At 48.5% G+C, this 26455-nt stretch overlaps 1 protein-coding gene across 1 annotated transcript; it reads right to left on the reverse strand.

The window, feature by feature from the left end:
- Window positions 1-401: 401 nt before the first annotated feature.
- On the reverse strand, window positions 402-25384 carry LOC146341237 (uncharacterized). Its single transcript, XM_084805060.1, has 5 exons — window positions 25339-25384; window positions 12321-14174; window positions 9693-9860; window positions 7040-7157; window positions 402-614 (listed from the first exon to the last, which is right to left on the reverse strand). The coding sequence occupies exons 2-4, from the start codon at window positions 12678-12680 to the stop codon at window positions 7053-7055; spliced, it is 633 nt and encodes a 210-aa protein (XP_084661186.1). The 5' UTR covers window positions 12681-14174; window positions 25339-25384; the 3' UTR covers window positions 402-614; window positions 7040-7052.
- Window positions 25385-26455: the final 1071 nt, after the last annotated feature.

Here is a 26455-nt window from a genome sequence, read left to right on the forward strand (position 1 = left end):
CAGTATGAAAGGAGCTCTGTGTTGTTTTACAGTTCCCTGGAGGCTCAGTGGAGGTGCACAGTGGCCTTGGCAAATGCAGTCAATGTGCAACTGAGGGGGGAGTAAGCCCCGCCTGCTCAGATGGCCCACTATGGCAATCTCGTTCCTAGTGAAACTCAGCATTAGCACAGCTCTTTCATGTGTCCTGACCGCTTGACATGCATTATCTAATTGCAATGCTTGCAACAACCCTGCAAGGTAGGCCAGTATTTTATGCCCCATATTGCAGATGGAGAGACTGAGGCTCAGTGAGAGAGTGGTTTGCCACTCTGTGAGATTCGAACCTGGGACTTCCTGATTTGTAGCTCAGTCTCTTCGCCAGTGCACTACACCAGCTCATTGAAAACACAAGTGACTTCTGCAACCTGAAGATCTGTGTTTTACTTCTACGTTTTCCCATGCAGTGAGAGGTGAGGCACCCACAGCTTCTCCTGCCTGCTCTTCTCTAGGCTCAGTTCTCTACCCTCTTCCCTTGCCTGCAGGCAGAAGAGGTCAGCTGTCCAGGATGGGGAAAAAAAGAGTCCTTGGGGTTCTGGTAGACAGCTCAATGAAGATGTCAACCCAGTGTGCGGCCACTGTAAAAAAGGCAAACTCCATGTTAGGCATAATTAGAAAAGGATTTGAGAATAAAACTGCCAATATCATACTGCCCCAGTACAAATCTATGGTGCGACCAGACTTGGAATACCATGTACAGTTCTGGTCACCGCACCTAAAAAAAGATATTGTAGAGCCAGAAAAACTGCAGATAAGGGCAACTAAAATGATCAAGGGGCTGGAGCATCTCTATGAGAGAAGGTTACAACAGCTGGGATTGTTTAGCTTAGAAAAAGGAGGGTAACGGGAGACGTGATAGAGGTCTACAAAATTATGCATAGTGTGGAGAATATGGATAGGGAGACATTTTTTCTCCCTCTCTCAAAATACTAGAACCCAATGGGGAACCCAATGGGGATTGGTGGGAGATTCATGACAGATAAAGGAAGTACTTCTTCACACAGCGCAGAATTAAACTATGGAATTCGCAACCACAGGATGTAGCGATGGCCACCAATTTGGATGGCTTTGAAAGGGGGGTGGACAAATTCCTGGATAAAAAAGCTATCAGTGGCTACTAGTCTTGATGGCTATGTGCTACCTTCAGTTTCTTTTATGTATTTATTTATTATTAAATTTATTAATTGCCCATCTGGCTGGTCACCCAGCCACTCTGGGCGATGTACAGCATATAATAAAACAGTTTAAAACAATAAAATTCTACAATAAAAACGTTTTCTAAAATACCCTAACCCACCCCAAATGCCTGCCTGAACAACCACGTTTTTAATGCACGACGGAAGCTCATTAAAGAGGGGGCATGGCAGAGTTCCCTAGGGAGGGAGTTCCACAGAGTGGGGGCCACCACAGAAAAGGCCCTCTCCCTCGTCCCCACCAGTCTAGCTGTCCTGGCTGATGGGACAGAGAGAAGGCCATCCGAGGCTGATCTTGTTAAGCGGCCTGTCTGGTGTTGCTGGAGGCGCTCCTTAAGATAGGCTGGGCTGGAACCATATAGGGTTTTAAAGGTCAAAACCAACACCTTGAATTTGGCCCAGAAAACAACTGGTAACCAGTGCAACTTCTTCAGCACTGGAGTGATGTGATCTCGCCGGCGGCTGCCTTTAATCAGGCGAGCCGCTGCGTTCTGTACCAGCTGCAGCTTCCGAACCATCTTCAAGGGTAACCCCACGTAGAGCGCATTACAGTAGTCTAAACGAGAGGAGACCAGGGCATGTACTACCGATGGGAGCAGATGGTCGGGAAGGAAGGGGTGCAGCCGCCGTATCAGATGGAGTTGATACAGCCCTGTCCGGCTCACAGCTGACACCTGAGCCTCCATGGACAGCTGGGAGTCCAAAATGACCCCCAGGCTGCGGACCTGATCTTTCAAGGGTAGTCGTACCCCATTCAACACCAGGTCAACATCCCCCGCCTCCTCTTGTCTCCCACCAAAAGTACCTCGGTCTTGTCAGGGTTCAGCCTCAGCTTATTCCTCCCCATCCAGCCACTCACCGCCTCCAGACATTTGGACAGGGATTCTACGGCCAACCTTGGTGAAGATTTGAACAAGAGTTAGAGCTGCGTGTCATCCGCATATTGATGACACTGCACCCCAACCCTCCTGATGATAGCCCCCAGAGGCTTCAAATAGATGTTAAATAGCATCGGGGAGAGGATGGAACCCTGTGGCACCCCACAAGTGAGCGGCCACGGGTCCGAAACCTCCTCTCCCAGTGCTACCCTGTGGTACCTGCCGGAGAGGAAGGACCGGAACCACCGTAATACGGTGTCTCCAATGCCCAACCCCTCCAGGTGGTCCAGGAGGATACCGTGGTCAACGGTATCAAAAGCCGCTGAGAGGTCAAGGAGAACAAGGAAGGAGCATTCACCCCTATCCAGAGCCCTCCTCATATCATCTACCAAGGCGACCAAGGCCGTTCCAGAGGCAGTTCCAGAGGCAGTGAGCCTATGGACACCAGCTGCTGGGGAAGATGGGTGGGAGGGTGCTGTTGTGCTCATGCCCTGCTTGGGGGTTCCTGGTCGACAGCTGGTTGGCCACTGTGTGAATGGAATACTGGACTGGATGGACCCTTGGTCTGATCCAGCAGGGCTCTTCTGATGTTCTTAAGAATGGGTGGGAGAAGCGAGGCCAGCATTGTGGGTTGGTACGGTCAGGCACTTGCTGAGGCCCATGCCCCTGTAGGGGCGCAGTGCCAGAAGCAGGCGTGTTAAAGCTCTTTCAGCCCGATGGCCGAATTCCATTCTGGTGGTGGGTGGGGCTGAAGGCAAAGGGGGTGGGGAAAAGGGGCAGGGCAGAGATACCCAAACGTGTCAGCATATTTTAGCGTAAACCTCTTAGTGCCAGTACCTAAGCTGTAGGAGAGGCATTTCCACCATTTAGAATGGGATGGTGGGGAAACGTGCAAAATCCAGGAAACCACCAAATGTTTGGGGGAAAGGGAGTGAGGCCTGTGGAAGGGGACATGGCTTTGAGGGTAATCTCAGAAGGGTGGATTTGACCCTCAGGTTGGTCAGATCTGGCCCTCGTGTGGGCCGGATTTGGCCTGCATTCCTGAGATTCAACACTTCTGGTCAAAAGCTTCCTGGATCTCCTCCTCCTCCTCCACACTATTGTTGTCAGCTTTCTTAGCCACTCTCTATTTTGGCTTGGGAGTGGACTGGAACAGGGGAAGCGAAATGGGTGATGGTGGTGGGGAGCAGGAGCTCCCTGCTTGCTGGCCGTCTCTGTGTCTGGTGACCAAGTGGGTGGTAGCAATGGTGAGAAGGAGCAGCAGCAGCAGCTGGTAATGGGTGGTGGTGGTGGTGAGAGGGCCACGGAGGGTGTATTGCCTTGAAGGTGTGTTACCTATGGGTCCCCCAAACTTGGGGACAAACCTATCTCTTGCTCCATGGGATGCCATGCAAAAGGAGTGCAACCGTGCAAAATGAGCTTCCAGGCTGCAATCCAGCAACCCTATAGCCAGGTGCCCCGGAGTAGGTGCTCTGTGGTAAGCGAAGTGTCCTTAGAGAGGTGCATAAGTGAGTTATCTCTAGCTTTCTCCCCACAAGTCCTTTTGTGACTTGGTGTCCATCCATCTCCATGCAGAATAATAATTTCCTGTATTGCCTCCGTGCCCACTGCAGATTTTTGCAACTCGTTTTGAAATCTTTTGCTGTCACGATCCGCCTTGCTTTCAGCAAGGTTTCCAAAAGGATTTCCTTCGCGGTTTTAAGGCAAGCTATCCAGGGAAGGCACCTTTGAGATCTAAGGAAGGCGCTTCATGGGCTAAGCTCTTCTGCAAGCTCATTAACATAAAAGGAGCTCCATACAAGACACTGGCTCCTTTGCAAGTTGTTTAAGGGTGCAATCCTATGCATGTTTAGACAGAGAAAAGTCCTACGATGCCCAATATGTTGTAGGACTGGGAACTGTAGGACTTTTTCCCATCTGAACATGCATAGGATTATGCCCTTAGGTACCCTTTGTTTAACCCTGCTCTGCTGGATATCTCAGAACAATGACATGAAAACAAGAAGACCATAGCCTCAATCAGAATTTCCAAGTGGAGTGTAACTGTAATAGGCTTTCACTTCAGTTTAGCCATAAAACATAGTAATATGAAGCATCTTAATGCATTTGCTTTGAACCTATATTTAGGAATGAAGGCATATATTAAAATACAGGTGGGAGTGCTGCTATTCAGGTCTCCAGTCCCAGCCATGCCTTTTTCCAAGATACGCCTATTTATTTATTTATTTATTTATTTTCTATACTGCCCAGTAGCCAAAGCTCTCTGGGCGATTCACAAAAATTAAAACCACAAAGCGCAGCATAAAATAATATAAAATATTGTTTAATATATTATAACAATATAAAATATGAAAGCCTAAACCCACAATATAACAGTACAACCAGAATAAAACCTAGCAGCAATGCAGAGGTTTAAAATACTGATTTAAAACACTAAAGCTAAAAGACTAGGAAGCTAAAATGCTAAATTTGGGGAGAATAAAAAGGTCTTCACCTGGAGCCAGAACGAGTACAATGTAGGCACCAGGCAAACCTCTCTAGGTTTTCCCCTTCCCATGTTATTCCCCACCCCCACCTGCCAGTCAACATTCAATGCCCACTAAGCATCATCCATCGTCACAGGGGTGTTTTGGGGTCCCCTCCCTCTTAGGGTTCCCCCTCCCCTAAATATCTTTTTGTACATTCTGCATGGGTGGTGCTGGCTACATCCAGTTCCACACCTGGAGAACTAGGCTCACTATTAGTATCTAGCAGGGGTGTTGAACTTCACGCCTGCGGGCCAAATCCGGCCCATCTCAGATCCCAGTCTGGCCCTCCAAGGTTCATAGAAAGAGAATCACAGAATCATAGGGTTGGAAGGGGCCTACAAGACCAACAAGTCCAACCCCTTGGTCAGTGCAGGAAGCCTGATTCCTAGGCGGTCTCCCATCCAAGTACTAACTAGGGATGTCGGAGAATTTCTCCACGAATCTCCAGGAGGCCGAATGGCAACGCATTCGGCCTCCCGAAATTGGTGAAGAAACGGTCCACCCCTCTGCCCCCCCCCCCAGGATGGGACTTACCTTGTGCGAATGTCCCTGGCGGCGGCGGCTCCCGGCAGCGGTTTGGTGGCAGCCGGTCTTCCGACCAGCTGCCGCCGCCGCCATTTCCAAGTAAAAAAAACCCAACCACAACAAACGTGATAGGCTACATAAATATTTACGTAGCCTGTCACGGCGAGATTTTCAAAAAACACCGTGATAGGCTATGTAAATGTTTACGTAGCCTATCACGGCTGACTTTGAAAAAAAAAAAAAAGCACGTACGCAAATGGCGGCGCTGACGGGCGCCGCCATTAGCGTTCCTTATTTGGGCACGTGTAGTCTACGTAAACATTTACGTAGACTACGGCGAAAATAAGGGCAACGCTATTTGCGTTGCCCTTATTTTCGCCGTAGTCTACGTAAATGTCTACGTAGACTACACGTGCCCAAATAAGGAACGCTAATGGCAGCGCCCATGGGCGCCGCCATTTGAGTACACACTTCTTCTTTTTTTCTTCCAAAGTCAGCCATGATAGGCTACATAAACATTTACGTAGCCTATCACGGCTGACTGCAGGGACGCAAATGGCGGCAGCTACGGCCGCCGCCATTTGCGTCCTGGCAGGAGAAGAGGTTTCGTGGCCGGAGGGACGGGGCGCCTCCGCCCGGCCAGAATTTCGGCCAGAGGGATGGGGCGCCTCCCCCCCACCCAGAATTTTGGGGGGAGGGATGGAGCGCCTCCCCCCCACCGCGAAGCAAGCTGTGGGACCAGGTAAGGGGCTTTCGTCCATCCCTAGCACTAACCAGGGCTGACCCTGCTTAGCTTCTGAGATCAGACGAGATCGGGCTCATCCAGCCCCTGCTTGTCAATGGCCACACCCCTTCGACTGGCCACACCCCTTCGACTGGCCACACCCCTTCGACTGGCCACACCCCTTCCCCCGGACTGCCGATTGTTTGGTGGTTTCTTGGCTGTTTTGTGTCCCCGCACCCTTCCAAAAGGTTGAAATGCTTCTCCTAAAGCTTATCTACTGGCAGTAACTGCGTTAATCTAAAATATGCTGGTATTCCAGGTTTCATTTGAACATCAGAACATCAGAAGAGCTGTGCTGGATCAGACCAAGGGTCCATCTAGTCTAGCATTCTGTTCACACAGTGGCCAACCACCTGTTGACCAGGAACCCCCAAGCAGGTCATGAGTGCAACAGCACCCTCCCACCCATGTTCCCCAGCAACTGGTGTGCATAGGCTCACTGCCTCTGGAACTGGAGGTAGCACATAGCCATCAAGTAGCACACAGCCATAGCATCATAGCCATTTGGTATTTTGGTCTGCCCCCTTTTCCTTTTGGCCCTGTCCCTTTTCCCTTCGGCCCTGCCCTGCCACTGGACTGTAGCCCCCCGAGAGCTTCTCTGAAATTGAATTTGGCTTGTGGGCTGAAAGAGGTCTGACACCCCCGGTAATATAGACTCTGTCCTGGTTTTCTTTTTATTATGGATCAGGTAGCAGAGGTGAGAGCATCAAGCTCTACATCTCTCTCTTTCAGGTTTTCCCAAATTGGCAGGCTCTTGCCAGTGCAGCGGCAACATCGCACATCGTGGTGGGTGCAACACCCTCAGTTGCAATGGCCTGCTGGCATGGCATCCCGTTATTCAATCTCTGCCTTAGCCTGCACACTTGTGGCCAGCGAATGTGCAGGCTAGACTAGTTAGTATGCATCATCAAGTGATGACGATGTCTGAATGCATCAAAGAGGTGTCACAGGCAGAACCTTGGTATCCTGTGATGTTATCTTGGATACAGGACTTTATTAGATCATGCACTTGCCTGAAGCCTTATTCATGTGTGTATGGACTGTATCACATGACAAATAGATAGAAAACAACACAGATGGGTAGTTTGTTCCGACCTGATTCAGCCCTTCATTGCAGGTACTGTGGCCCAAGGGTGGGCAGAAGGTAGATCTCTGGCGATGGGCAAGGATTTCTGACTCCCAGTGGTTTCACAATAGCAGCAACACTACACTGCTGAGATGAAGAAAACATGGGGTAACCAGAAGTAGATTTTTGCACAGAAGGAGGATGAGCTTCATTCAGTTCTAGTACTCCAAAACAAGTTCCTGGGCTCAGAATTCTTTAATTCTAAGTGTCTGTCTCTTGCATCAGGCTCCTGCTGCTGGATTTCAGGATTCTAGTTCTTAAAAAAGTAGATCCTGCAAGCCTAAAATCTTCCCTCTCCTGCTGTGGTTGATAGGATCTTGTGCTCTTAAGTCCTGGCTTCCTTATGTCTAGAGAGGAACAAGGAGAGAGGGAGAGAGAGAGAGAGACTGGGTTCACACAACACGCTAACCCACACTCAGTGGTTGAGTGTGGGTTGTTGTTGAACTGGGGGTTGTTTGTTGAACCATGGGTTAGTCTGAACCCATGACATTTTCTGCAGGGTGGCTTGTTAACCCTGCCGTGTGGCTTATTTTTCTCGAACAAACCACCCTGAGAACCCATGGTTTGTTGTTGGGTTGTTCAGAGTGGTTAACAAGCCACCCTGTGGAAAATGTCCTGGGTGCAACAACAATACACACTCAACCACTGAGGATGGGTTAGTATGTTGTTTGAACAGCCCGGAGAGAGAGGGAGAGGGGGAGGGAGAGGGAGAGAGAGAATGGCCAACTGCAACATTTTCTCCAGAACCAATCAACACGTCCCCTTCTCCCCATGACCTCCTATAAAACCTCTGGGGCTGCACATTTAGTGCCGCTGGTTCAGTGGTGATGCTTCCCTTTGATGATGCTTAATGAGGTTGCTCTGCAGATGGCGCTCAGTGGGAGAGATTGGCATGGCTGGCATGCTTGGGGATTTGGTTTGTGGCATCATAACCCAGGCTTGAGCAACCAGGTCAGCTACCATGGAGTCCTTTTGGAAACTCTGCATGAGCCAAGGGGGAGGGGGTGGCCACTGGTATATTTGAGCAAATCCTATGTAAGTTCCTTAACTGGGCATAATTTTGCAACTTGGTCACCAGGGATAGCTGTGGATGCTTAACCACACCTCCACTGTTACATCTCTCCTTCCCTTAGATCAGCCTTCCCAACCTCATACACTCCAGATGTGTTGGACTACAGCTCCCATAATCCCCTGCCAGCATGGGGATCTGAGGAAGACCGGGTTGTGGGAGGCTACCTTAGTTTGCCCCTGCCTTAGTTTGAAAGCTACTTGTTTGCTGCCACATTTTGGCAATTATTAGTTCCATTGCTGAACTGTTATTTGTGCAGGAAGCACTTTGCAAGCCCTTAGCTTCTAAGCGTGGTGGAGGAGCACACTTTTGCAGTGCTTGGGCCTCGACAAAATGCTCTTTCCCCTCTACAGAACCAGCAATATTGCCTAGCCGGCTTTGAAGTATAGTACCGTCAGCCAAATTGCACTGGGGAAGCATTCACTCTGTTGCATGGGCTTGCAGGATCTTTAGGTAGATGACAATGTGGTTGACTGAATACTCTCAACTTGAAATGTTCTTGTTCTGTTTCCAAAAATATGAAGGGTGGAAAAAATATGAGACAGCCTCTGAGATCATGAGTTTGAGGTGAGATAAAACTGAATTTATGTTTCTTCTCGCTTGCTTTCTGATTTCTAAATCTTCAGTGTGTATTGCCAATATATTTTCAAGCTTATCCCCACAACAACAGGGACTAAAAACTTAGCCTTCTTAAAATGAAAGCTGGAATTCTTGTGGGAGTTTGCAGACAGCTGCCTCAGGGCTACATAAAGCCAGAGGGCTCTTAGTAACCTACCTGCGGTGAAGATGCTGTCAATTTCTCTTTTAATATCATAAGGATCACTGTCATTATGGATAATCACATGTAGAAGGGCACTACCCACAATAAGGAGGATGGCTTTTGACAAAAATGCCACAGTGATCATATTCCCTGGAGAAGGGCTTCTTTTTTTTCTTTTCGGTTTTGTTTTGTTTTGCCTGCTCAGATGCTAAACCTGGTGGATTTTCTTCTGCGGATAGGATAACGGCATTTGAAAACCAGATCTGATCCTTTCCAGGATGGGCAGGCTATCCTTGAAGCCTCAGTGGCCAGAACTGCTATGGAACCCCCATTCCTGGCTGAGTGCTTCAGCTCTGAGCAACCAAGCTATGGGGCAAAAATATAGCCAGGCATTGATCTTTGGCCGGATTCCTCATTGGCTAGTTGTGGTCCATTCCATCATCTGCTGGGATGGGTTTTGCCAGTTACCGTGGGCAGGAAGGCCAACCCAGAACTCTGAACCCTGAGAGACACTCAAAATAGGCCAGCATGGGCAGTACCTTCAGGGCAGCGAAGACAGGATCCATATAGAGAAGCTGCCCAGCTGGGTAAAGAGCAAAGCGAATCCTACAGCAAGTGCAGCAGGGAGGCACTTTGAACAAAGAGCTTATCATGTGGCAAAACTGTTCCTGGACTGTACTATTTCAGACTGGGGTGGGAACACTCATCATCATCATCAACAACAACATAACCCCCCCCCCCCAGCACATAGAAAATTAGATGTGAGGGAGAAATAAGGTGGCTGGGTGCCCACCTTTACAAAGGCCAGTCCTCTGTCTGGAGGGTTGTCAAGGACAGTTCTCTGCTTGGCGGTGTCCTCGCTTTGAAGGGCTGTCCAGTCAAATTCTTGCTTAAATATCAAGGACCATAAGGAGGGAGAACAGCCAGGGGGTCCTTGAAGTTGTCCATCAGCAGTTAGCACCTGGACAGCATATGGAGCAGGCAAACAGGTTCCCTGGTCACACTTCCCCACTCTGGTGAGATTGTATTTTGATTTTGATTATAGTAATTATGTCTCAGTTGGCACCTATACGTAGACATTAGCATATGCACATTTTATGCAACCCTGAATCCTCTTTTGTCGTCTGTTTCCTCTTTTTTTGTTTGAGGTGGGGTGGAGATGAGTAAGTGGAAACCCTGGGGAGAAAGGTTCTAGACTAGTCTTCTACCTGGCATGCTAGCTTTTGACGTGCTAGCTTTCCCCCCCCTTGCCCGTTGCCATGAATCATGCAGTCCCCTACCTGCAGTGCTGAGGAACAGTTTTGCTGTTTAATGTGTTTGAGCATCCATGTGAAGCCGAACCCATGGAGCCAGTGTGGGTCAGATGAGGGCTAGGGAGAGCCTGAGGAAGTTCTGCACATGCAGAACTCCCCGTTTACTAAAGACTGCCCTTTCTTTTTGTTACTGTCCAACCCCCCCCTTTTTTTGCCTTTTGGGGGTTCCTTGTTAACATTTTGATTTTATGTGACCTTGCAGTGGTCTTCAGGATTTAGCTCCCCACCTATGTTCTTCTTTAGATGTTAGATATTCAACTGTGGGATGCGTCTTGTCTCTAATGCACATGCACGTCCATGATTGCACATAAACACTAAGCACTATGCAGTGCACAGCTTGCTGCTTTGCGCAATGCAGGTGCTCAGGGATACTTTGAATGGAATAATACCACCAGGAAATTATGTTTTTAATATATCTTTCCCCACACACACCAAACCCCCATCCCACTCCACCTTACCCTACCCAAACACCAAACAGGCTTTTAAATGGGCGGCACACACACTGTATGCCGCACAAATAAACACACATTTATTTAATAAATAAATAATAATGCATTTATTAAATAAATACCCCGCAACACAGTCATCCTTCAGCATTGTGGTTCAGGTAATGATTACTGGTATGAGAATAGGCCTGTTACAATCACGTCCCAGGTTTTGCCTGGGAAATGGCCAGAGGACATTGGCTGTGTTGCCATGCAGTGGCACCCTAGATGGAACCTTAAAGAGGAAGACACAGCTGGAGAGCAGTCTTGTAAAGAAGTCCACAAAAGTTCCTAGACTGCCAACCCCCCCTCCCCCCCCAACCACATAGTATACTAGCTAGCTGAAGGCTGGCAGAAGAGGGGTGAAGCTCTGCTCCATTTTTATGCTGATCTGAGCATAGAATAGGGATCGGAACATAGATCAGAGGAGGGATAGAACATTCTGCTAGCTTGCATATTCACCTGCATGGAATTCCATGCACTCACCTGTGCACACCATTCCCCCTCGCCTATGGCGAAAAGGCTAGTGCTTAAATACTAGGCTGATTGAGAAGTATCAACCTGTACCTATGGATTCCATTCCCACTCAAGGGGCACCAGCAACCCCTCAGGATTCTGCCCAGTGACCTGGTTTCTCTAATTTGCTGACCGATGCCACAGATGGGCCAAGAGCAGCTAGGCAGGGTCCCTGGCTGTGAAAACTAAAGCACTGGGACCCAGGCTGAGTCCCGTTGCTGGATAATTTCCTTCTCTGGCCTTTCTTAATGCAAGGTGGGAAGGCAAGTATCAATAGGGTTTCCTCTGCTTTGCCTTTGGCATACACATAAGTGTACCCAGTGCCATAGAGAGATGTGATGTCTGGAGCCAGGGCATCCATCCATCCATCCATCCATCCATCCATCCATTATATTTCTATACCACCCCATAGCTGAAGCTCTCTGGGCAGTTCACAAAAATTAAAAACCATTAAAACACGTTATATAAAATATAAAACCATTCACATAATAACATAGAACAAATAACACACAACAACATATATCTAAAACAAAAACAATCAGTCAGAGACAATCAAGAGACTCATTATATGCTGCCAAATACCTGAGAGGAGAGGGCAGTTTTAACCTGGTGCTGAAAAGACGACAATTTTGGTGCCAGGTGGGCCTCGTCAGGGAGATTATTCCATAAATGGGGAGCCACCACCGAGAAGGCCCTCTGCCTTTGATAGTAGATGCCTGGGGCAGGGGATAAGCCCTGGGACAGCAGGCCTGTGGACCCCCAAATTAATTGAGGAGCACTCTTCTGGAGCACAAGCATCGCCAAGCCGATTCTTAGACCTCTTGTGCATGGGAGGGGAAGCATCACAGGGGGTGTCATGCTACCCCTCCCACAGACAATGTGGCCCTTCCTCACCTTGAATATCCTCTCTCTCTATCTCTTCCTCTCCCCCCTCTCTCTTGATCTCTCTCTATGTGGACATGCTCTCTCTTGGCCACCTTCCCAACCATCTCTTTGCTCAGTATTGATCACACCCATCGGCTGATTCTCCCCGCACACCACCCCGGTTATTTAGCTCTCAACAGAGCCAATTGGCTGGATAATTAATTTGCTGCTTAATTAACTCACTTTGAGATGAGATATCCCAATCATCTGCAGTTGCACTCGCGTCTGCCCACACAAGCTTGGAAATCGTATTCTTAACTCTTGGCTGTCGGCATTTAATATTGAAAGCTTTGGAGTTGCCAGTTCTGCATTCATCCCCCTTTCCGCCTTTTCCTGCTCCCACCATCCTTCACAAATGTCTGTCTCATGTCTTCTGCCTCGGGGGACCCATCCAGGCTGCGACTCCTGAACATAAGGCTTGCATAAGGCTGTCCCTTCATCCCCTGCTCTGACATTCAAGGAAGTGGGAGGCGAACCTGCCAAGTGTGGAATAGCGGGATGCTCAGCACCACACTCCATGCCCTGTGCGGACAGTAGCACCATGATGGCACCAGCAACTGTGCTGCGTCACTGTTTGGACTCCATGCCTCAGTTGCGCTTTGGTGCATAGCCAATGCATCGTCTACCTGCAGCATGCCTCAGGTTATATATATTTTTGGACGGTGATATGCACACATGCTATTGTCTCTTTCTTTGCACTCTCTTTGTCTTTCTTTGTCTCTTTTTCTTTCTTTCTTTGCACTTTCTTCTTTCTTTACTTTCTTTGCACTTTGTCTCTTTTCTCTGCACTTTGGTGCATAGCCAATGCATAGTCTACCTGCAGCATGCCTCAGGTTATATATATTTTTGGATGGTGATATGCACACACACTTTTGTCTCTTCCTTTGCTCTCTCTTTGTTGCACTTTGCACTTTTTTCTTTCTTTGCTCTTTCTTTGCACTTTCTTTTCTTTGCATTTTCTTTGTCTCTTTTCTCTGCACTCTCTTTGTCTTTCTTTGTCTCTTTTTCTTTCTTTCTTTGCACTTTCTTCTTTCTTTACTTTCTTTGCACTTTGTCTCTTTTCTCTGCACTTTGGTGCATAGCCAATGCATAGTCTACCTGCAGCATGCCTCAGGTTATATATATTTTTGGACGGCAATATGCACACATGCTTTTGTCTCTTTCTTTGCACTCTCTCCATCTTTCTTTGCACTTTCTTTGCACCTTTTTCTTTCCTTGCACTTTGCACTTTCTTTGCACTTTTTTCTTTCTTTACTTTCTTTGCACTTTGTCTCTTTTCTCTGCACTTTGGTGTGTAGCCAATGCATAGTCTACCGGCAGCATGCCTCAGGTTATATATAATTTTGGACGACGATACGCATACACACTTATGCCGGCTTTAGGAGAGGCATTTCAGCATTTTAGAATGGGGGAATCCCCCCCGGATGATAGGAGTTGTAGTCCAAAGCATCTGGGGGGCACCAGGCTGGGGAAGGCTGATCTAAGCCATTATTTTTAGGAACATGCCTTACACCAGCACAGACTGTCCATGTAGCCCACAGCTATCTATTCTGACTGGTATCAGCTGATCTGACCCTCTTACCTGAAGTGCCGGGAATTGGACCCCAGACATTTGCATGCAAAGCAAGCAGGTGCCCTGCCTCTTACCTATTCCAATGTGAGCCTGTCTCTTTTGCTTTCTTTATGTTCAGATCCAAGGGTGGTTATGTTTTCCTCTGCAGGCATGCAGATTAGACAGCCCCTTTCCTTTTAGATGAGAGAAGAAGTAATAACTCCAGGAGGTAGGGATTGGGAGGGGGGGGGAAATCTTGGGAAAAGGTGGATAAAAATGTGTCAGTCTGGGCAGCAGCGAGCCATGCTTCCTAAGGAACAAGGTTATGACACCAGGTTCCTCCCACAAGTCTCGTCTGTACCTAAGAGCTTCTTGTCGGAACAGTAAGTGTATGCAGTTATCTCCACGTTTGAGAGGTGCACTGGGGAGGGGGATGGGCTTGGTTGCTGAGAACAGTCGTTGCGTGTAGGAGGCCCAAGTATCTCCTGTTAAATAAAATAAAATTTTAAAAAGAATAGGCCTTGAAACTGCTGCTTGCATCACATCTTGTAGTTGGGAAACAAACACAGGAGTACAAAATGCATTGCGAGAACAACTGCTTTGAGCATCACTGATCTCAGTGATACACACAGAAGCAAGAGACCTTGTGGCAGGGGTATTAAACCTTAAGCCCGTGGACCAAATTCAGCCCTCTGGTTCTCCCCAGATGGCCACGCCTCCTTTCCCTGGTCATGCCTTCTTTCCCTCAACTGCCACTCATTTGGTGGTTTCCCGGGTTTCGTGTATTTTTCTGCCCTTTCCAAAAGGTTGAAATGCCTCTCCCAAAGCTTAGTGACTGACAGGAAGAGCTTTAAGCTAAAATATGCTGGTATTTTGATGATGATGATCAACAGTTGTATACCGCTTCCCATCCAAAACAGATTCCAGAGTGGTGAACACAAGACATAAAAGAGTAAAAAAGATAAAAGATTGAAATACCATACTAAAATGATTAAAAACAGAATGCCAGTAAAAACTATGGCTGGTCATTGAAGGAATGTTTCCTGGAACAGAACTGTTGTCAGGAGGTGCTGGAAGCAACATAGTGTGGGCATCTGCCTGACCTCCAGGGGCAGGGAGTTCCAAAGAAAGGGGGCCATCACGCTGAAGGCTTTTCTTGGGTATGTGGGATATTTTTGGCCCTGCCTCTTTTGCCTTTGACCCTCCCCCCTTTTACCTTCAGCCCCACCCACCACTGGAAATGCAGCCCCCGAGAGCTTCTCCAAATTTAAACTTGGTCCTAAGGCTGAAAGAGGTTCAATACCCCTGTGGTAAAGGTTGCTGGAGAGAAAAGAAAGTGACAAAAGTGTGCGTGTGTATCGCCATCCAAAAATATATATAACCTGAGGCATGCTACAGGTAGACTATGCTTTGGCTATGCACCAAAGTGCATCAAAAAGAGACAAAGAAAGTGCAAAGAAAGAAAGAAAAATGAAAGTGCAAAGAAAGAAAGAAAAAAGAAGTGCAAAGAAAGAAAGAAAAAAGAAAGTGCAAAAAAGAAAAAGAAAAAGTGCAAAGAAAAAAGAAAAAAGAAAGTGCAAAGACAGAAAAAAGATAGGCAAAGAAAGAAAAAGAGAGTGCATTGGCTATGCACCAAAGTGCAACTGAGGCATAGAGTCCAAAGTGATGCCGCACAGTCGCTGGTGCCACTGTGGTACTACTGTCCGCACAGAGCATGGAGTGTGGTGCTGAGCATGGGAGTGGGGAACAACTCCCTTAGGAGGGCTGTGTGAGCTGCAGGCAATACAGCTATTTAAAGGCAGGGGAACCTCATCTTCTCTTGCATCTCTTCACCTAACATCTGTTTCCAAAATATGAGAAAGAAAATAGGCTGATGGATGGGGGCATTACATCAAAAGTTGGTAAAATACATTCATTGGTACTACCAAGTCTCAGTTTTGTTACTCAGTAGTAGCACCCCTGGGCCTTTACTTTGGAATTGCCATAGAACCATAGCATTATAGAGTTGGACCTTGGAGGTAAACTGCTCAATGCTGGAGCTACAGTACAGGATGCAGTTAGAGCATCTCTGACAGATGGCCACCCAGCCTCTGCTAAAATACTTCCAGTAAAAGAGCCTGGCAAAGGCGAAGTACAGGCTGAAAGGGCAGGACTGCAGCTTGAGATCGATAGGCATATGGTCAAGGAACACCTAATTACTCTGAATGAGTTCAAATCTCCAGGACCAGATGAACTGCATCCTAGAGTAATAAAGGAACTGGCAGAAGAACTCTCAGAACCGCTGTCTATTCTCTTTGAGAAATCATGGAGGACGGGGGAAGTGCCAGATGACTGGAGGAGGGCTAACGTTATCCCTATCTTCAAAAAGGGTAAAAAGGAGGAACCTGGGAACTACAGACCAGTCAGTCTGACATCAATCCCTGGGAAAATTCTGGAGCAGATGATAAAGCAATCCATCTGGAAGCACCTTGACAACAATGCCGTGATTACTCGAAGCCAACATGGATTTGTCAAGAACAACTCCTGCCAGATTAATCTGATCTCATTTTTTGATCAAGTAACCTCCCTTGTGGACCGTGGGAATGCTGTAGACATCATATACCTCGACTTCAGCAAAGCTTTCAACAAAGTGCCCCATGAGATCCTGATGAGCAAACTAGCTCAAAGTGGGCTAGATGAAACAACGATCCGGTGGATCCACAGTTGGCTACAGAATCGGACTCAAAGAGTGCTTCTCAATGGGACCTTCTCAAACTGGGGAGAGGTAACGAGTGGGGTACCGCAGGGCTCAGTCCTGGGCCCAGTGCTCTTCAACATTGTTATTAATGACTTGGAGGAGGAGGTGCAGGGAATGCTGATCAAATGTGCAGATGACACAAAATTGGGAGGGATAGCTAATACTTTGGAAGACAGAAACAAAATTCAAAGTGATCTGGATAGACTGGAGCGCTGGGCAGAAAACAACAGAATGACGTTTAATAGGGATGAATGCCAAGTTCTGCACCTAGGAAAAAGAAACCAAATGCACAGTTACAAGATGGGGGATACGTGGCTCAACAACACTACAAGTGAGAAGGATCTTGGAATTGTTGTCGATCACAAGCTGAATATGAGCCAACAATGTGATGTGGCTGCAAAAAAGGCAAATGCTCTTTTGGGATGCATTAATAGAAGCATAGCTTCCAAATCCCGGGAAGTACTAGTTCCCCTCTACTCAGCACTGGTTAGGCCTCATCTGGAGTACTGTGTCCAGTTCTGGGCACCACACTTTAAGAAGGATGCAGACAAACTGGAGAGGGTTCAGAGGAGGGCAACAAAGATGATCAGGGGACTGGAAACAAAGCCCAATGAAGAGAGACTGAAAGAACTGGGCATGTTTAGCCTTGAGAAGAGAAGACTGAGGGGAGATATGATAGCACTCTTCAAGTACTTGAAAGGTTGTCACAGAGAAGAAGGCCAGGATCTCTTCTTGATCATCCCAGAGTGCAGGACACGGAATAATGGGCTCAAGTGACAGGAAGCCAGATTCCGGCTGAACATCAGGAAAAACTTCCTGACTGTCAGAGCAATACGACAATGGAACCAATTACCTGGGAGGTGGTGGGCTCTCCCACACTGGAGGCGTTCAAGATGAGGCTGGACAGACATCTGTCAGGGATGCTTTGACCTGGATTTCTGCATTGAGAAGGGGGCTGGACTTGATGGTCTTGTAGGCCTCTTCCAACCCTACTATTCTATGATTTTATGAGCCCACAACTTCCACCGTTAATCTGCTCCACTGTCAAACAGCTTTTTACCATTATCAAGTTTCTCCTAACGTTTAGCCGAAATCTAAACAATTTCCACCCATCGGTTCTAGACCTGCCTTCTGGAGCAACAGAGAGCAAGCGTGCCCCATCTTCTGCAGGACAGCCCTTCAGATCTTTGGAGACAGCTATCATGACTCCCCTTAATCTTCTCTTCCCAAGGCTAAATATGCCCGGCTCTTTGATTTCCAGAGCCCCTCACCATCCTGGTGGGCCCTCTCCGAACATGGTCTGGTTTGTCCACATCCTTTGTTCATTCACTCCTTACGGAGCATCCTCGTGAAATTGCCATTAGCCTGTTGCATTTTAGCATTTGAGAAGAAAGGTGGAAGAAAACACCGTAGTGCAGAGGTGGGCAACCTTTTTTCTGTTGAGAGCGGTCTTCCCTCATGACTGATCTGTCAGCGGCTGCGGTGGGTGGGGCCAGACTCAGAGGTGGGTGGAGCCAGAGCCAACAGGAAAGGGTCACCCCTTTCCTCTTTCTGCCACCTCCTTTTCTTTCTGCTACACCCTTTTCCTGCCTCTGCCACCTTCTTTTCTCTCTATCTCTCTCTCCCTCTTCCGTTGCACCCAGCAGGCTACTAGGGAAGGGACAGATTGATCTTGCTCGAAGCAGTGGAGGCTGGTGGTTCCTATGTCAGTAGGACAGTGAATCCACTCCGGGTTTCAGTCAGAACTCTAAAGGAGCTATCCAAGGTTCTCCACACCTTGGATAGTTCCTTCAGAGTCCTGAGGTTCTGACTGAAACCCAGAGTGAATCCATCGCCCCGCTGACATTGGGGCCACCAGCCTTTGTTGGCCAGAAGTCTGAACTGATTGCAGGCAGGGGGCTATAGGCCGAGGTCCGCATAAAATTGGGCCAAGGGCTGCCCCTGCCATAGTTTCTCAGCCAGTACTAGGGTTGCTGTGCCACAAACTGGAGCATTGCAAAGCGCCCAAGGCCTCAAATCAGGGATTCCACGATGGGCCTCAGGGTCTTCTCTCTGTGAGCTACCTGAAGAGGGAGGTGCTGGTCTGTTCTCTGTTGTGCTTCAGGGCTGCTAAGGCAGATGGCCAGAGAGGGTGGTATCACAGCTCAGCAGAGGCCAGGTGACACAAACAACCAATGAGGGTTCCACTTGGTCATAGAACTCTAGCATGGTCCTGCAGTCTTGGATGCCTCCACTGCTCAATTTCCAGGTCCTGACAGTCATAGAATAGTATAGAATAGTAGGGTTGGAAGGGGCCTACAAGGCCATCGAGTCACCGAGCCACAAGAATGTGTGTGTGCAGGTTTAAATTTCCCAATCCAGTGGGTGGTGAAGTAGCTGTGGCTCCTCCAGTGGTGCGGTGGTAAATTTGGAGATGCAGGAGCTCATGGTGACAGTCTCCAAGGGCAGCCCAAACATTTCAGGCAGCTGTGTTGATCCAGATCCACCAACCACTTCTAGGCGTTTTCATCTCCACCAGGAGCGTGTCTTTGGTAAAGCGAATAGGTCTTAATTGCCCATTCCAGACCAAGCCACCCAAAGACTTTGCATTCCAACGCGGAAGAATATATTGTTGCTTGGAAAATTCATTCCCCCCACAGCTACAGTGAGGATTGCAGCTAAGCTCAGAGGGCACAGGGAATTCTGAGGGGGGTGGCAGGTGACATCAGAGTCCCTGCTAATGAAAAAGTGCTGGGGCTGCATCCCTGCGAGCCCTGCCTCCACTACACCACTGGGCTCCTCCCATCTATTCTCTCCTGGGCTCTGTCGTCTGACCTCCTGCTCCTGTTCTGGCTCTAGCAATTCCAGGCTTGTTGCACTGGAGGTGAGAGAGGGGGTGCAGTGGCAGCCATCTTGTCTCCTTCCTCTTGAGGGAATTGACAGCAATTTGCACATTCTCTGGGTTGCAGCCTGGCCATCTTAGGCAGCAACTGTCGCCTTTTTGACAAAATGGCAATTGCCCCCTTCCAAAATCCCAGCTGTCTCAGAGCAGGTAGCAGCTGGCTCTGGAGTGGACAGGGTGAGTTTGTGAGTTGTGGTGTAGTGGAGCCAGGACTTACATGGTTGAAGCACTGGGAGTTCTTTTTTATTAGCAGGGTCAATGACATCGTCTGTCACCCCCTCAGGCTTCCCTATTTCCTCCAAGCGTAGCTGCAGATCTCACAGGAGCTGGTAGTGGGGATAGATTTTCCCAGCAACAATATCTTGTTCCCTGTCATAATGCAGAGTATTTGGGGGTGGCTTCATCTTGAACGGGCAATTGAGACCCATTCCCTTCATAAAAGACTTGCTCTTGATGGAGATGAAAACTGCCGGAACCAGATTGTTGATATGGCTGGCCTGAATTTTGGGACTCTCCCTGGGGGTGTGGCTATGGGGATCGTCATGATCTGCACTTCAAAACTGACTGCTACACCCCTGGGTATCCCTGTTGCCATGCAGAGTGTTTTGCAGTAGCTTGGTCTTGAACGGGCAATGAAGACCCCTTATCTTTACAAAAGGCCTGCGCTTGGGTGGGGATGAAAATGGCTAGAACTGGTTTGTTGATAGGGATCAACACAGTGGCTGGATGTTGGGACTCTCCTTGGGGGCGTGGCTATGGGGACTGTTGGTGAGCATCAGCACCTCAAAATTTACTGGTACTTCCCTGTTTGTGTCTATATACATAACAGATAATGAACTGACATCAGGACAGATAATGAGCTGACAGATAATGAGCTGACATCTTCCATCTCTGGGCAGCTGCTGAGGTCCAACCAGTGCGAACGCCTCCTCTGGATCGGCTTCTCCCACCTGCCTGATCCCTTTGGCTTTGCTTTACCTACTGACAGGGGGCTGCAGCCACCAGCAGCCATTTTACATTTCCCACAATGCCCTGGAGTGAGGCCACGTCAAGGACACTTAAAATGGCGGGTGGCTCTCCATTATCTGCCGCAGATTATGGCGTTGCCACCACTGCAGCTTGCAAGTCCGCTGGAGGGGGCCACCAGACTACAATTTGCCTTGGGCCCCCCTCAACCCTGGAGCTGGCCCTGGCGGAAACAGATCATGAACTGTGTGTGTGCATGTGCCTTTTGGGTGTCCATTTTATCCCCATTTCTGCCCTTCTTGCTTTTCATTTCCATACAGGCCTTAATAACACTAGACGTTCCCTTGAGTTTGTGGGATACGGTGAGCACAGATGTCACTAATGAACCAACGAATGCTGTAGTTGGGGTTGTTGTTGTTGTTGTTTTGGACTCCCTTGACAAAAGCAAGACAATTGGCAACCCTAGCACAGACCATCCTTGGATTTTGCCTGTGTCATCAACTTACAATTTCACCACCGCTGTCATAATCGGCCTCTGCGGTTAGGAAGGATTGATCACCCAGGGCGCCTCAGGGCAGTTGTCAAGAGGTGAGAGGGTCATGCATTTGAGTTTCGCCCAGGATGCATGCTTTCACGATCACTCCATGCGGAGGAGTCACCCCTAAATGCCCTTTAACTGCTTCAGCACGCTCACAGCCAGAGTCTGTAGAGAAGCCAGATTCCCTCCACCTCCTGCCACCCTTTTGATGCAAAATCTAATCCACGGGTTTCTGAGTGAAGAGATGCTCAGACAAACATCCGGTGAGTGTGTGTGCGTGTGCGTGTGTACCTGCTACTCACACACCCTGACGCTGACACACCCTTCAGCCACACCCCCGTATGCTTGGTGTTAATGCGAGTGGAAACCCTGATTTTATCCTGCTTCTTCTTATGCTCCTTTGTTGCTTGTTCTTGTATTGCGTATTTGTTGTTCTATATCTTTTTATGTGAACCACCCTGGAAATGCCTATTGAAGGGCGGTAGATCAATTCATTTGATGCATAAGAATACATTTGTACGTGGGGAGACACCCTTCCAAAAGAGAGAAATTGCAGTAATAAAAGACAGAGAACAATTTGCATAACATTTGTGCACATTTAGAAATAATGACAGTTATTTAAATAGAAATACAATACGGTTCCCCAGAGTTGAGAAGACTGACCAGGTGACCTGTGTTCCTCCTCCGTCTGCTGTCCAGGTGGTAAGAGCTGATGGGCAACTTCAAGGCCCCTGCTGCTGTCCCTCCTTATGGTGCTTTGACTTCAATACAGACTTGGGCTGGACAGCCCATCAAGTAGAGGACTCCTTCAAATAGAGGACTGTCCTCTATAAAGTAGGACACCTGGCCACCATAATTCCCATCACCCATTACATGTTCAGGCACCCAAGAGACTAGGGATGTGCAACAGCAAGCCCTGTGATTAGCAGGCAGTATTGAGCTACTGGATTGGCCAGTTCTACCATAAATACCCGGGAGTTTGGCTGTCTGCCCTTGCTCAGTCAATGGAGCGATTCCTTCTGTCTGCTGCAACTGATCTGAAGTATCTTGGGTTGGAGAACACAAGGGTTGGGTACAGCCAACCCCAGCTCTGACGATCAATCTCACAGCAAAAGGGTGTTTTGTTTTTTTCTCTAGCTTGCCTCATTCTAATTGGGAGCCTAATCCACTGGGCTAGGCATAGTGTGTTGCCCATGTCAGGATGGGCCACAAGGGCTTTGGATAATGCTGTCACCTCAGGTCTGGGTCTTTGTTGTCTTTGCCTTGGGCACTAGAGATGACAGCAGCGGGAGATGTCATGGTGAGAAAAGTACAGAGCAAACAATCTTTGTTGGTAGCCTTCCCCAACTTGATGCCCTCCAAATGTTTTGGACCACAACTCCCAGGATCCCTGATCATGAGGCATGCTGGCTGAGGCTGATGTGAGTTGGAGTCCACAAGGACTGTGTTCACACAACATGCTACCCCACACTCAGTGGGTGAGTGTGGGTTGTTGTTGAAATGTGAGTTGTTTGTTGAACAGTGTTAACCTGTTGTCGGAACCCAGGACATTTTCCACAGGGTGGCTTGTTAACCAAGCAGGGTGGCTTATTTTTCTCAAAGAAGCCACCTTGAGAACCCATGGTTTGTTGTTGGGTTGTTCAGGGTGGTTAACAAGCCACCCTGTCAAAAATGTCCCGGGTTCAGATAACACGCTAACCCATGGTTCAACAGCAACCCACACTCAACCACTGAGCGTGGGTTAGCATGTTGTGTGAACAGCTCCAAGATCTAGAAGGTGCCAGGTTGGGGCAGGCTGCCCTAGAGATTGGAGGCATAGTGACTGGGTTTAATTCAGGCTTAGGCTTGTTCCAAAGCCCTGCTGCTTCTCCCCCTTACCAACGTCCTCCATGGCTCCCATGTCTTCCTCCCTAGAGCATGAGGCCAGCCTACATTTGCTCTGCACCTACTCACAGACTTTCTTATCATCCTCAGGGTCTCTCTCTCTACCTTTGGGTCCTGCTGCTGCAACCACTCTTCAGTTACTGAGGAAAGAGCAATCACATGTGTGTATTGCACTCCTTGCAGTCAAGTGCCTAAGGTTGGCCAATTGACCAAATCATGAAAAAGATTTGGTCAATTGGCTGTTCAAAGGTTGGTCAAATATTAGTCAATAATGCAAAGTGCTTGTTTGTTTAAAGAGGGGCAGGGAACTTGTGGCCCTCCAGCTGTTGTTGAACTCCAACTCCCATCAGCCCCAGCCAGCATGGCCAATAGCAGAGGTCCCCAACTCTTTTGGATCAGTGGGCACATTTGGAATTTTGAGAGAGTGTCATGGGAGCTCTTACAAAATGGCTGACTTTGGGGAGAGGGGTTGGCCATTATCTAGAAGGCAAACGGGGAGGCTGAAAGAAAAGCAACTTATTCAAGAATAAGTACAAGGCAGAGGTGGGGTCTGAGTCCCAAAATACAACACCGCTCTTTTGAACCTATGGTTTCTGTGCAAACTGATGAGGCTCTGAAACAAATAACTTGGCCAAGAAGGCCACCTAGGGCCGAGAGGCATTCGTAGGGAAAAAAGATAGTGGCGGAGACCAGCGCGTCGCTTTTCAGCACCTAAGCTAAAAATTAATAAAAATAATTACAAAATCTAAAAAATAAAAATCAGGAGGGACAGGGAGCCTGGCAGGCACCAAGAGACGTGTCCAGGGACACAGTGGTGCCCAGGGCCGACACACTGGAGGCCCCAGGCCGACAGGAACAGAGAAAGCTGCCTTATACAGAGTCAGACAATCCGTCCATGTAGCCCAGTACTGTCGACACTGATGGGCAGCAATGGCTCTCCAGGGTTTCAGGCAGGATTCTTTCCTAGACCTCCCTGTAGATGCTGGAGGGAGAAGCTGGGACCTTCGGCATGTGAAGGAGGTGCTCTACCACTGAGCTATGCCCCCCCCATATCGTCCAGAATGATGGGACTTGTAGTCCATCAGCATCTGGGGCGAAAGCTTTAATTCTGTGACAGCCTTCCCCAACCTAGTGTCTTCAGATTTTTTGGCTCAACCCCCATCAGGCCCAGTCAGCATGACCAGTGGTCAGGAATCTGCGGGTAGTATCCAATGTTAGTCCTACGTAGAATAGACCCATTGAAATGAACTGGACTCAAGTTAGTCATGACTAACTTGAGTCCCATTCATTTCAAGGGTCTACTCTACATTCATTTCAATGGGTCTATTCTACGTAGGACTAACGCTGGATACTACCCTGTGAGTTACAGTCCAAAACATCTTCCCCGGATTGGGGTAGGCTGCTTTCTGAGAACAACAACAATAACAAAATATGTTAATCGCCTACAGGGTTAATACTCATGCTAATGCCAAAGTGAACAAGTTTCTAGACCTGAGTCCAATCCCTCAGAGCAGGCAGCCAGATCACAGGGAAGAGATGGTCCCTGGTTCCTGCTGCAGCAAGCAGGATGGGGTCATGAACGGTACTAGGCAGAAACGTCTCGCTCCTTGTCTTCCTGTTTGGAGCAGGGGTCCAACCGGGACGAAGACCCGGGACTTTTTTGACAGCCGGGTCTCAGCCGGGCCCCTCCCACACCCTAGACTGGGCTTGGAAAGGAGCCTGTTGAAAGGAGAGGCGGGGGGCGGAACCGTGCTGCTCCGAGATCTCTCCGGGTCTGCCGCTGCCGCCGGCTGGACGGACAAGACCGGCTTCGCTTCTGTGTGGCCGGATCCAGCTCCTTTTCCACTTCCCCACCTCCTGGCCGCAGAGTCCCGGCTCCTCCTCCTCCGAGAGCTGCAGCTCTCCGTATCCCCGTCTGTCCCCCCCCCCCCTTTTCATTTCTAGGGGAGGAAAGAGAACGGGGTGGCGGCGGGCGGGGCAGGGCGGGGGGAGACGAGCGAGATGACCTGAGGCTGCATTAACTTCCATCGGTATAGGACACTGTTTGTACCCAGCCGTGCCCCTGCTGTTTATCCCTCCGGAAAGCTGCACCCCCCCCCCCCTTTCCTTATAGCTTCTGGATCTGCATTAAACAAAAATCAAATAAAGTTAATCTTTGTGAAGTGTCTTAGAAGTCCGAGGTGGCGGACAGGACACCCACACCATTAAAAAAAGGCATAAATCTAAAAGACAGGGGTAAAGAACGAGCTGGATTATTATTTATTGTAAGAACGATGCTCTCTGTCGCTCGCTCTTCTTCCATAAATACGGCAAGTAAGAAAACTGGAGGTGTTTGTCTCGTTCCCATCGTCTGTCTCCTTTCTGCGTAAACAGTTCTTTTTGAGCCTCCCTCCCTCTTTATTCTCCCTTTTCTTTCTCCCAACAACAAAACTTTCTTATAGGCTCTCTCTGTCTAAAAACGGCAGCCCCCCTCTGCAAGGAGAGAAGCCTTTTTCATTGTGCTGGCTCGCTCTCGCTCTTTCCCTTCCCCCATAGAAATATCTCTGGGAAAACTTGCACCACAGGGGCCAAAGGAAGCTCTTTCCACAAAGATCCAGATGCATTTAATATACAGGAGAAAATAGAAAAAAGATTGTCTCTCACCATCACCGCCATCATCCACTCTCTCCCCGTCTCTCTCTCTCATCCCGCCCCCTCCCCCGCGCATCTCTTCCAAGCCCCCCTTTTGCTCCCATTAACCTTTTCAGGGCATGGTAGAAAATGAAGTGACAAGGAGGCAGAGTAGAAGTTGGAAACTAAGCATAGGAAGGCAGCAGAACTGAGGGGGGGGGAGAGGGAGAAGCAACACAACAGGAAATCACCTTTGCTCTCCACCCTTGAAATATGCTTTTGTTTTTTGCCCACTTCTTTCTCTCAGCTGATCATGCCACAAGGAAATGGATACTCTGAGCTTTTCCATTCCAAGAGCATACAATGTTCATTGATTTGATTTGGAGACAAAAGTTAGGAGTGTGCATGGGTATGTATATGTGTGCGTTACATATTATATACGAACACACACACATATATTACATGTTTTATACAAACACACACACACACACAAACAGCAAAGTCTTGTAGCACCTGAAAGACTAACACTATGGCAGAAAGCTTTCTTGGGCTCTCTTCACACGGAGCTTTTATCCTGCAATTGCTCCTTCACGGAAGTTTGCAGGCTCCTTTACATGACGCCGTGATCATTCAAGGTGTCTCCTGCCCAGTGGTATAGTGGAGGCCAGGCTTTTTCATTAGCAGGGTCTCTGATGTCACCTGCCACCCCCCTCAGAATTCCCTGTGCCCTCTGAGCTTAGCTGCGATCCTCGCCGTAGCTGTGGGGGGAATGAATTTTCGAAGCAACAATATATTGTTCCGTGTTGGAATGCAAAGTCTTTGGGATGACTTGGTCTGGAATGGGCAATTAAGACCGATCCGATTCGCTTTATCAGAGACGTGCTCGTGGTGGGGATGAAAACTCCTAGAACTGGTTTGTGTATCTGGATCGACAGCTGCCTAAAATGTTTGGACTGCCCTTGGCGACTGCCACAATGAGCTCCTGCATTTCCAAATTTACCACTATACCACTGGGGGAGAGATATAATGAAGGAGCTTAGGGGAGGTTAATGGGTAATGTTGGGGCACTAAGGGAGTGTGCAAGGGGGCTGCTTAAATGAGAAGGGATCTGTCCATGAGGTCTGAGTTGAGAGGGTGAAGCTTCCCTAGA

Source organism: Heloderma suspectum, chromosome 6 (genome assembly GCF_057233095.1).
Source record: "Heloderma suspectum isolate Gila_16-S chromosome 6, 16-S_ref, whole genome shotgun sequence".
NCBI lineage: Eukaryota > Metazoa > Chordata > Lepidosauria > Squamata > Helodermatidae > Heloderma > Heloderma suspectum.

Excerpts from the sequence above, each read along its gene's own strand:
- LOC146341237 (XM_084805060.1), bottom strand. The coding sequence starts at position 12,680 with ATGGTGCTACTGTCCGCACAGGGCATGGAGTGTGGTGCTGAGCATCCC. Across the intron at positions 9,861-12,320 it reads TTGGGATATCTCATCTCAAA|GTGCTAACTGCTGATGGACA; the intron begins GTGAGTTAATTA and ends TATGCTGTCCAG. Across the intron at positions 7,158-9,692 it reads GAGGACTGGCCTTTGTAAAG|CAGTGTAGTGTTGCTGCTAT; the intron begins GTGGGCACCCAG and ends TCTTCATCTCAG.